Here is a 12,498-nt window from a genome sequence, read left to right as displayed (position 1 = left end):
TATGTGTTTTCATGAGAAACTACATTGAAGATATCAATATGTAATACAATAAGCATTGTTAATTCCCTACCACTCTGTTTGTAACTCTGTAATGTCTGTACTGTTTCTTTGCTATTTTGTAAAACGTTGTCGATCTGTTAGTATTTTCCTCCTTTTATTTCTAAAATTAAAAAAATAAATAAATAAATAAATAAAACAGCGAAAAAAAAAAATAAGCGCTTCATTTCCAAGAATACATTGGTTTCATTCATTCCAAGAACAATGCTTCATTTCCAAGAATACATCGCATAAGAGTCAGATTTTGCCAGGTTAATTGGCTCATCTTCCCAAGATGCCAAACATTTCTGGGGTTCACATTCTCCGTGGAGCTCAGAGGAGTGTCTTTCTCCCATGTGGCAGGGGCATTCAGGCTGAGGTGTGTTTCATCTGAAAGTCATGAGACAACAGAGATGGAGAGGCATTTTTCTTTGAAGCACCAACAGTGCTTATTGCAAAAGTAAATGTTCCAAGTATGAGTCATGATGTATCATCCCTGAGTGCCATATGCCAAGAGACAGAGGTGCCTTTGTGCTCCCTCATAAATGTGTGTGTGTGTGTGATATGAGCTCTTTAATGCACAAGATCTTAGTTGCGGTTGGAAAAGCAGTTTCAGGCTATCAACCCACTACCTGGTTTACAGCTGTTGGTATTACCAAGAGATAAGATATGAATTACAGCAGACTGAATGGAACAGCACTTCACTCACACAAAGAAGAGCCAGGGGAGGATACGGGAGCAGTGGTTCCCCATCGCTAGCAGGCTACATCCCCCAGACAATGGAGGACAATGATCTCTCCTCTCTCCAATAGTAAAGGACACACTTTGGTTGGTCAAGTGTCACACGACACCGATGAGTAAGAACAAAAGAACACAGTGAGTGTGGAGCAGAGAAAGATTCACCCACATTAGGCAATAAGCCCCACGGGGCCCAGGCAGGCTCTTTACTTATTGGTAAAGAAGGCTTCCAACCATGTGCATGACTGCCTTTCCCAATAGGATGTGCAGCTGGCCTGACGGAGGAGAAACTCCCTCGTCATCTTTGTTTGGCACAATAATCTGAGCTCGAGGACACTTCTTTGCTCACCAGGCATTTTTACTTCACAACTAAAAAGTTTATTGGGCTGCTTTGCCACAGTTTGATCTGGGTAATGCCCCATGAGCAGAGTTTCTGCTAAGTCACCTCAGAACCAGCTGGCTTGACTCTTGCCCCACCCCACCCTTCACAGGTGACTTTGGCCTCGGCGCAATCCTAGTCCATCAGATAAAGTCAGGCAACATCTGCAATGGGCTCACTGGGAAATTTAAGATACTGCAACTGATGCAGGAAGGACCATAGTGTCAGACCCCTTTTCTCTGAGGACAGCTATACATGCTGAGGCCTTGTGATCAGTTAGGTCACAGATGCCCAGCACATGGACAAATCAAAAAGGAAGGAGTGAGAGATGAAACTTACAGGAACAGTGGATAATTTCCATAGACTGTGTCTGGCTGAGAAATAGGGTAGGCTCCCTCAAGGTAAGGACATTCTACTCAACTGTGTGCACTCTTATCCTATGCTTTTATGTAATATTATAGGGTATCTCAGTATGATAAACATGCTATTCAATCCTACATCATGGGATGTGGTTAAGAGCTGTGTTTGCACCCCAAGTTGACAGGATATTTGGTGTTTCTGAAAGGGCAGAGGTTGTGGGGTGTGCTGGGCAATATTGCGAACCAATTACAGTAAATACCTCATACAAGAGTTGTAAAATAATGTCTACAAGGCCCATAACACAGTTTCCGGAAAATGGACAGCACTCAGTGAGCATTGCATTTGTTATTAATAGCCTTGCAAGACGTCTGAGGCTGGGAGATCCTTGGAGAGTAGCACAGGGGACTCCATTGCTTATGCCAAGCTAAGTAACAACTACATGTGCTACCAAAGTGAGCACAGCCAAGCTAAGTAACAATCAGAGCTGATCTGACTCTTAAATGTCACTAAGAATGACTGGTGATAAGAGGAAACAGAGACGCAACAAAAGACTAAGCACATGATGTTTTCTGTGTTGAGGAAATGGCAATAAGTTGTACGGTCAGACATTTGTTTTTGCATTTTTTCTTTTACTAAACAAATGTGTGTTCTGTTTTACAGCACACTCCTCAGTGTATCACTTCCATTCCATTCACCTCTGTCTTACTCCAGCCACCACTATAGCAGCCATTTGTGCATAGACTTTGTCCAGCTCCTTGGAGGTACAATCCAACTGCTCCTTTACCTTATCTGTCATGCATGCCCCAGTTTTCCTGATCAGGGAGTCTCTGATGCTGAGATACAAGCAACCTACAGGAACCTGCTCAGTGCTCTAGCATGGGCAGCCTGGAAGTACTACACAAGCTCTCATGACTAAACAGGCTTGGGCGTCAGTGGAGAACACAGGAAAGAAGAAGCATATGGATACAGTGACTTGCCCTGTGGATGTCAGCTGCCTCCCCTCTTGCCCTCAGCAGTGTCAGTACAGCAGGACTGTGAGCTGAAGGCTCTTGTGGTAAGGATGAAAAATATGCAGGGTCCCACACCATGGGCTTCTCTTTCACCAAGGCCACTTTAGCTATTGTCACTGTTGTCCTGTGAATACCACCTGCCAGCTGCAGAGGAGATGTTGAGTCTCAGTATGGCACTTACCCATCTTCCTCAAGGAGACATACTGGCTATAAGGAGGATGCCTGATCAGGTACGGTATTTGCACAACACTAGCTCAAACAAAGGAATCCATTTTACAGCAAATGTTGTAAGTCAGTGGGCATATGGAACCAACCAATATTACCATGTGCTTTTTCCTGAGTGATAACTCAGAAACAACCAGGCCAAAATAGTATTGGAATGTTAATAACTTGGCTAAGAAGCCAACAGATTTCAGAGTTAAGACCTGTCCTAAAACACAGAGTACTGTGTGATGTTACGTCCCCAGTAGCCAGGATTCCCAGTGGTCTGTGTGTGGTGTTCTCCCCCATAACATGAGGCTCTGTGGAATGGGAGGTCTTGATTGCTGGGGAGGGTAAGGGCAGTGGAGATGTACTGTAGTATGTAGTCCAGGTTCCATTGAAGCTGACATGCAATTGATTTAAAAGAGGCATTTGGATGGATTGGACACAATAAACTGCATCAGAGGAAAACAAGGGTGGACTGTAACTGTGTACCACTTCACATCCTTTTGATCCTACCCTTTGCCTTTGCCAGTGCTTCAGTCGCTCAGTTTCCTAGAATGAGATAAGCACCTGTCTTACCTCAGTCTGTATTTTATAACTCTCCCCTCCTGCTCTGATGCTGAAATGTAAAACAACTATAAGAATACACTCAATACACCTGCATGAACAAGACCAGTAGTGTGAAGAAATTAAGATCCATGGTCCATTACCCATATCTATCTACAAACCACCCAATATGTAGTGGTATCAAATAACTATTTTACAACTAGGCTTATACAGTTGATGGGTCAGAAGCTGATACAGGCATAGGAGGTGTTATAGTCAGGGTTTGCAAGGAAATAGATTTAATACAGGACACATAATTTATAGGAATATTTTGTAATATTCACCCAAAAAGTTAAATGCAGATCTGCCCATGCAGTACAGATCCAAAGAATCCAGCTGAGGGCCTAGATCCCATGGCCATGTCCGACATGAGTACAGTGAAGACCTAGAGCCCATGGCAATGTCCCCCATGAGTCCAAATGGAGGCCTACAGCCCATAACATCTCATGCAAGTCTGTATCAAGGATCTAGGCTGGGAAGGCCCAGAGGTGGTGGAAGCTAGAAAGCCTGTGCCAGTGGGATGAAGGATCTATGCCAGTAGGCTGAGGGATCTGCACTGGAGCCAGGAAGCAATGCTCAAGGTGAGACCAAAGCTCCCTTGAAGTAAACCACAGCCATCCTCACTGACAGCAAGGACCCAAGCTCCTCTGACAATGAGAACAGCTGAGTTCATATCAGGAAAACCAATGCAACACGCTTCTCCAGGGGAATCAACACCACCATCTTCCCCTCCAGTTCTCCTTTTATGCTGTTGGCAACAATCCTCAGGTGGGCCTTCCACATGGAGAACCACACTAATTCAGTTCAGTTGGGTGTTACAAGCTGACCTCTAGTTAATCCACCACAGCAGGAATGGCTGGTCTCTGTTCCATGGGGCCTCCATTAAAACACAAATAGCCAGAAGTCACTAAGATGGCTGTAGGCTGGAATCATCTAGACTGGTGATAACCCATAGAAATATAATGCAATTCGCATATATAATTCTGAATTTTCCACTTATCTCTAAAAAGTTTTTAAAAATGAAATTAATTTAATAATATATTTTATTTAACTCAGTGTACCCCCAGTTTTTTTCTTTTCAACAAATGATCAGTACAAAAACTTATTGAGTGGGGGGTGGTACTAAATCTTTGAAATCTAGTGTGTAGTTAACACTTTCAGTGCGTCATGGTTTAGTTTAGTCCACCTACAGTGCTCAGTAGCCGCATGTAGTTGTTGTAATTTTTGACAGTGCAGATCCAGAGTCTTCCTTATTGTTCTATCTAGCACCTAGGCTGGGATAATTTGAAGGCTATGCTGCTCATATGGAAATATCAACCAAGACACATGCATGTGGCTTGGGTTCCCTCATATTCCAGGAGCCTCAAGCTACTCAGCCTCTTCCTCTGGCAGACCAGGGCTCCGGAACTGAGCATTTCATTGATCAGGGTTGAAGCTTCAGGACTTTTCGTGAACTAGCTGTAGAGTTCATGTGATTATAACTTCGAGGGGAGAGGACATAAACTCCACGGCTCAGTGGGAAGATTGTCAAAGAATCTGTGGCTTATTTTTAAATGCTACAGGAATAGAAACAAGAGGTAAATGCTTCCCCTTTACTTCTCAGGCAAAACATTCTGAGATGTACTTCATAAGTCTCTTCCAAAAAAAAAAAATCCAAGCAGAGTCAAGTACCAATTCCCCTAATGGGTCCAGTCCCCAGGAGCACTTCCCAAATAAACTAAGTGCACCTAAGAGTTTTCATGCACCTAAGTTCAGGAGACTGTAGGCTAAAATAAGGACCTACTATGTGCTAGACACTAGGGGGATAGTACTGCACAATGCTCCCATGCAGCATATGTTCTAGATGGAGAGATGGACATTAAAGGGTTTAGGGATGACTTATCTAGTATGTTAGATAATGTTAAGCACATGTGAGAAGATATGATTTTTTTCAGATACTTGGGTAGAGGTACTCTTATTTTAGATAGAGTGCTGACAGTTGAAAGCAAAGCAATCAGGCAGAGGAAATGAAAAGCCACAGGCTGAAGACAACTTTCATAACTGAAGCACAGTGAATGAGGGAAACAGTAGTAGGATGTAAAAACAGAGCAAATAGGGACCGGATACCCAAGGCTTACAGCTTGTTATAAGGACAGGGCTTTCCACTGAGTGAGATTAAGTCAGTGGAGGGTTCTGCACAGGAGTGACTTGATCTAACTTAAACAGGATTGCTGTGACTGTAGCGTTCAGAATAAAGAGGACAAGTGGAGAAGCAAGGAAACAAGTTGAGAGGCTTTTGCAATAGTCCTGGTGAGAGACAAGGGTGGGTTAGGCCAGGTAGAAAGAGTGAGGCGGTCAGGAGTATGATATCTTTATCCCTCGTTCCTGACACAGAGCTCTAGAAATGCTTGAAATTTCCCAAGTGATGAGGCAAAAAAGGTGAAGGGAATGTTGTGATTCATAATAAGCTTTTTAAAACCAGACTTGAGTTTATGTTAATGAGGTGATTTTGAAAAGCCCCTAAGGGTGAAGGGTGGTTACCAAAGAACCAACCATTAGGGAGTTGGAATTTTCAGATTCACCCCCACTAAGTTTCAGGGAAAGGAGATGGCCTGGTAACGGATTTGATCACCAACAGTCAATAATTTAATCAATTATACTTGTTAGAAAGCCTCCAAACACTTCCGAAAGGAGGAGGGGTTTGGGGCACTTCTGCATTGCAGAACAAGTGGAGGTATCAGGTGAGTGGCACATCTGGAGAGGGCAAAGAAGCTGCATGCCCTTTCCCCAGACCTTGTCTTATGCAATGTGAAAATGAAGGAAAAATTATGATTAAAAACAATATTGAAAGAGCTTCAAAGTGGAGTCAGAAGGCCATCAAGGGAGAAGGACCTGTGTACAACTCCAACTCTGCCTAAGAACGTGAACACGAGTGACCTTCTAACTACAGGCAGCTGCAACAAATAAGGACATTATGCCCAGAGACTTACCATTCATATCAAAACTTATCAGGCTTTTGCTTTATGAACTTTTTTACTAAGTCTGTACATTATTTTCCTTATTTGGTCACATAGCTCCCATCACGTAGTACCCTCTTCTCAATGCCAACAGACATTTCCCCACAAAGGAATTTTTCCTGCCTTGTAATAAGTCAACATTGCTTACTCAACGTAACTTCTCATTTTCCTTGCCTTTTGCAGAACACCAAGTTAGAGCTGTCTGAATCTGTGTTTCCAGACCACAACTCCTAATGTTACTGGACTAGAACCTTGGGTGATGTGGAGAAGCTGTCATCCTCAAAGCTTCGTACTGGGGGACTCACAGCACAATGAATCCGTGTGAGTCAGTTTTCCATCCCTGTGACTGAAGACCTGAGAAAAATCAATTTAAAGAAAGAAAGATCTGGGTTCATGTTTTCAAGGGTTTCAGTCCATGGTCAGTGGCTTCATTGTTTCTGGACCTGCAGTAAAGCAGAAGATCATGACAGAAGGGCATGGCAGAAAAGGCTAGGGACAAGATGTACCCTTAGTGACCCACATTTTCCTCCAAGACTCCCTCCTAAAGTTTCCATCACCTTGCAATTGCACCGCCAACTAGGGATGAAGCCTTCAAAGCAGGAGCTTCTGGGAGATATTTAAGATCCAAACCATAACAGGACTTTTATAGGGAGGGAAAAGAGGAACAGGCCAGGATGTATAGATACTGAATGGGATCTTCATCACCTAGGGCAATGTCCTCTTTTAATTTCTTCACTAGAACACTGAAATAGAATTCAATCTCCTGGAGCTTGTTCCTGTAGTTCTTCTAGACAGACAACAGTACTTTTCTGCAAGTTAAATCTCATAGCAATTTACACATTTTGTGTTGGTTGATATACAGGATTAAAAAACCAAGGAGGGGTCTCTGATGTTATCTGCAGGTCACCAGGTGTTCCCCGGTTGTGTAAATCTAAAGAAAGATTATTTAGCCGTAAACATTGCAACCATTTGGGTAAGGTTTCTCTTTAGAATTTAGAATGCTGGACAAAAAGGAGGGGATACAATTCTTGCTCAAAGATTAGGGAGGAAAAACAACCTTTCAGAAGGTCGAAGGGAGGGCAAGCAAAAGTTACTCAAGGACAACTCCCAAAGGACGGAAGACCCCAAATAAAGTCTTTGTAACTTTTGTAACTTTTAAGTTTGGACTGATCAGTAACACCGTTCAGTCTGGCTGTTTCTGAGTTGCAGTCTTTGTAATAAACTGCTAGTATAACTAGTGAATTATTTTCCTCAATTCTATGAGCTGTTCTAGCAAAACATCACTTGTGAAATGAGGGTCATGGAATCTTGAGATTTGTATCCAATTCAGACAGAAGTTGTGGGCAACCTGAGAACCCACTACTTAGGACTGAAACCTGAGATGGAGGAAGACTATAGACTAAAGGGCCTGGGGTTTCTGCTAACTGCAAGTAGATAATGTCAGAAGGGAAATACTGAGAGTGACAACATAGAGAAGAAACTGAGGTTTTTCTTTCAAGGAATAAGTCTGTATGTTTCTGACGGTAGAACGAAAAGTACTCATTAATGAAGTAGGGGTGTGAGACACAGGGAGGAGTCACACATATCTCCAGACACTGAGGGTAATCACATGACCAGGCTTACAAGTTACTGCTCTCTCTGATGGATCCTGCATTTATAGGCTACAAAGAACTGGAAGGTGGTTTAGTCCTGGGGGTTGGGAGGACGCTTCCAACTCAGAGGATTAATGAATCTCCTATAAGAAAGGATCTGTCTTAAAATATTTACTGTCTTTTCCAGTATACGTTAGGACAGTTAGGGAACACCATAAGGACAGTCCAAGTCATCTTTACACTCACTTCCTGTTGCACTCCTGGCCCTCCACTTCCTGTTGTGTTCTCAGCCTTGTTCCTTCTTTTAGCAATAGTGGGTTGACTAGTATGTAGCCGAAGAATAGCATTTTGACCTCTGCTCCGAGACTTCCTGATCTTCACCTTATAAATACCAAGAAGTCAGGGAGCAGGGAGCCCAAGATTCCTCAGGCCAGCTCTGCCTGCCCACAGCGAGGATAATGATCTCCATGGCTGCCCTCTCTTTCCTCATCATCATTGCTGCTGCCCTTGGATCCCAGGCCAGCATCATTCCTGGTGAGTCAAATGAGTCTTCTCACTGGTGGCCAAGACCACAGTATCTCAGTCAGGGGAGGAGATGAAGAGAGGCACCATTGTACCCCAGCTACTCTCTGTCCCAGACATGGCTATGGAGCTTACTTGAAAGCAACAGCAGGGTATATACCTGGCTCCCTGTGCAGCCTTTGTTTCTTAGGAAGAACTGCACACAGATGTTGATCTCACGTGGGGAAATAATTATTTTCTTTTTCATTATCAGAATTACTTGATATGTTCCCTTTGCTGACATAAGACTACTAAGTGCTAGATCAAATTATACTTTACTACAATTTTAAATTTTTAAAAAGAAGCATAGAATTCTATAATGCTAGAATGCTTATACACAGCCAAATGTAAATCTGTCATTTTGGAAAGGAAGTAGTAGGACCACACAGGGAAATGACTTACCCAAAGTCACCTAGTCATTCCAATTTTCATTTAACAAATACATAGCTAATATTTCCTGGACATAGGGCAGGCACTGCTCCAGATGCTTTAGAGATGTTAACAGATTTATTCCTCCTAACAACTCTGTACAGTAGATACGTTAAACAGCTTGAATTACCCATATTTGTAAAGGAAAAACAGTGGGACATCAGTAATTTTATAGTTTTAGACACTATTTTAGTTTTATAAATGAAAAAATAGAAGCCTAGAAACATGAGATAACATTTAAGATCATACAACTACTAAGCAGTGGAATTAGGATAGAAGATACTTTGGAAGTAGTTATGGAAAGACAAGGAAATTTAAGGATTTTTTTTTCCTTTATGCAAGTCCACCCAGGTCATATTAAGCATCGTATAGTACATCCACATGCTTCAGTAACTAGAATTCACATGTAAGCACAGCATCCCTTGGTGTCCTTGGAAGAATGGTTTCAAACCCCATAGATAACAAAAACTATGGGTGCTCACATGTGAGTGTACAGGGGTGTACACTCTCCCTGTACTTCAGATAATCTCTGGCTTACTTGTAGTACCTAAAACAATGTAATTCTAGTAAATAGCTGTTATGCTGTATGGTTAAAAAGATAGTGAAGCTGAGCTTGGTGATGCATGCCTATAATCCCAGCACTTTGGGACACTTAGGCAAGAGAATCACAAGTTTGAATCCAGTTTAGGCAACTTAGCAAAATTCTGTCTCAAAATAAAATATAGAAAACAGACTGGGGATTTAGCTCAGTGTGAAGGCCCTGGCTTCAATCCCTAATAATGAAAAAAAAAAATAATGGAAAGAATAAAAAGAAGTCTTTCCATGTTCAGTACTGATATAGCTTTTTCAAAGACTATTTTAAATTCATAACTGGCTAACTCCACAGATGTGGAACCCCCAGATCTGAAAAGCTCACTGTACAGAGAAAATGAGCTAAGAACAATAAAAAGCAATTGCTGGACAATGTTGATAGTTGAATTCTTATTGCCAAATTTATTACTTTATATGTTTTATATGATATGTAAATAATAATTTGAAAGCGACCTTTATTCTGTGATAGTCAGTTATGGAATTAACTTTAAATTAGAAAATTGGAGAAAAGGAAGGAGGGAAGGTAGGAAGGTAGAAAGAAGGAAGGAAGGGAAGAAGGAAGGAAGGAAGAAAGAAAGGAAGAGAGGGAGGGAGGGAAGAAGGGAGGACAGGAAGGAAGAAGGGAGTGTGGGAGGAAAGGAAGGTGGGAGGGAGAGAGGAAAAAAGTTTAGTTGCATTTGCCTAATTATCACAATGTAGCTCTACAATTTATGCAAAATCTTTGCAGCTACATGAATTTTGGAATGCAGAGTTTTGAAAAGTTATTATGATATCCAGCAATTACACTTCTGGGTAATACCCAATAGAATTGAAAGCAACCTGTGGCCATACCACCCTGAATGCACCTGATCTCATCAGAGTTGGAAGAAGGCAGATGAAAACATTTTAGCATACCCATGTCTATAGTAGATTACTCACAATAAGCGAAAGGTAGATGCACCCTACATGGCCATCAATGGGAAAATAGGTAACTAAAATGTAGTAGGCAAACATACAAGGTGAGGAAAAACTTGCTATTTTCAGAGGTCTGCAGAGTCCAGAAGTGTGTGGGGAAGAACTGCAGACTGTATCACATTATGTAGATATTTAGCTTACCTCGGTTACACTGCAGTTTGCTTTTAGTATTTCAGCATCAGTTGAAAACTTTCAGGTCTCAAACATTTTTAAAAGGTCCCTGAGAAATCCCAGGGCACTCACTGGGAAAATGGACCTAGAGGCAGCCTAGGGCCAGAGAGGTAACACTGATCCAGCATCAGTCTCTTCCTTGGGCTAAGGATGCAGAGAACAGGGTGAGTGAAGACACTGAGAACATGTGACCTCCTCATCGTTGCTCTCTCCATGCTGTCTGTTTCTTCCAGATTCAAAGATTACAGAACGCCTGAGATTAAGCCATCGAACTGATGATTCAAGATTTCATTACTGTAAGTGACCAGACATGATATATATTTAAATGCAGTAAGTGGTATAGATCTGCACTATAGCTTCATCTCCCCTCCCAACAGGGGGAGAACAAAAGCATCCTAAGGGTGGTTCAAATCTCCAGGGAAGATCAGGAGAGGAGATTGGTATCTCCTCCAAACATACCTTCTCTATTCCCACCTGGCTGACCTTGGAGCAGAGGGTGCTTCCTGATGCGTGCAGGTGTCTGCAGATGTCTTCACCCCCTGAAGAAATGCTTCTGGCACTGCTGGGGCCCATCTCAGGTGCCCTCAGGTACATCGCTCAACCCTGGCAAGGGTCCGAAGCAAGAAGATGGCAGCAAGTGCTGGCCAAGGGGAGCAAGCATCTCTTCTGAGTCCTGGGCCTTCTTCATAGTACCTTTCATAGTACCCACCACTGGACTCTTGAGGGAAAAGCCTTGGCCTTTTAAATGGCCCTTTCTCTACCAGTAGGCATTCACCGTCCTGCTGACTGCTGCTTCTCCTACACGTCACGAACTATCCGGTGTAAACTCATGAGAAGTTATTTTGAGACAAGCGGTGGGTGCCCCCAGCCAGGAGTCATGTAAGTACCAAACTCACCCACCCTGGGTTGCAGGGAGCCTGCATGCTCTTGATGGGAGAAACTGCTCTACAGGTGTCCCCAAAAGTCCCATCCTTGGATCCCGCCAGGGTACGGGGAAACTTGTGTCCTTACTAGAAGCCTGCAGGGCATCAGAGATGACACATTTCTAGTGAAGAAGAGGAAAACGGGGGCAGGAAGGAGAGAGCAGGCAGAAGGTTGCCCAAGGACACACCCATGGGTGGCCAGGGAGTCCTGCAGGCTGAGAGAGGGTCTCCCAGAGGAGACTGGCCCTGCGCTGCCTTCTGCAGAGAATGGAAAGGACAGGCTGTGTTAGTGGGGACGCTGAGGGGCAGGGAGGATGGGGCTCCTTGTCGCCATTGCAGAGGACACTTCACTTTGTAATCATTCTCCTCCTCCTCTTCCAGCTTCATCACCAAAAACGGACAACGTGTCTGTGCCGACCCTAGAGATGAGAGAGTTCAGTATTGCATGTCAATCCTCACTAGGACCCCACCGCGCAATAACCTGCAGACACTACAACTTGCCTAGGACATAGAACAAAAATTACCAGCCACCTTACCTTCAGCTTTGTTGCCCCAACTACCTTCTGGGACTTTCCTGGCTTCAATTGTTTTTTAAAAAACAATACTTATTCTTCTTTTTAAAGTGGGTCAATAAACAGTATCTGCATGGATGTTCCTGTAGCCATCTTGATTTGTAACTGCATGATTGCCCCCAGAATAACCTAATTGTTTTTTCTCTGCATAGTTTCCCAGCAAAATATAAATGGATAAATGGAGCTCCAGAGGTGCAATTGGTTAGCACACCCTATTCATATAAATGGGTAAATTGATATACTCATCTTTATACTCATTACACTGGTATGTGGTATTTATAACCAGACCCAGAAATGTCCCTGATTCACTGATATTAGCTTAAGACAAACCAGAGAGATATTACAGATAGAATGAATTCACCTCTGTCCTAACCCA

General features: G+C 42.9%; 1 protein-coding gene across 2 annotated transcripts; it reads left to right on the top strand.

Annotated features, from left to right (window-relative positions):
* Positions 1-8,240: 8,240 nt before the first annotated feature.
* On the top strand, positions 8,241-12,200 carry LOC102023698 (C-C motif chemokine 23). 2 transcript variants are annotated; one of them, XM_005402899.2, is made up of 4 exons: positions 8,241-8,455; positions 10,861-10,923; positions 11,395-11,506; positions 11,932-12,200. In XM_005402899.2, exons 1-4 carry the CDS (start codon positions 8,380-8,382, stop codon positions 12,053-12,055), a joined length of 375 nt encoding a protein of 124 aa, XP_005402956.1. In that variant the 5' UTR covers positions 8,241-8,379; the 3' UTR covers positions 12,056-12,200. The 2 variants fall into 2 exon arrangements, with proteins under 2 accessions (XP_005402956.1, XP_013358789.1); XM_013503335.1 differs by having other exon boundaries at positions 8,242-8,455; positions 11,392-11,506.
* Positions 12,201-12,498: the final 298 nt, after the last annotated feature.

Source organism: Chinchilla lanigera, unplaced genomic scaffold (assembly GCF_000276665.1).
Source record: "Chinchilla lanigera isolate Chin_1 unplaced genomic scaffold, ChiLan1.0 scaffold00080, whole genome shotgun sequence".
Classification (NCBI taxonomy): Eukaryota; Metazoa; Chordata; class Mammalia; order Rodentia; family Chinchillidae; genus Chinchilla; species Chinchilla lanigera.
This window is presented reverse-complemented; position numbering and strand designations above follow the sequence as displayed.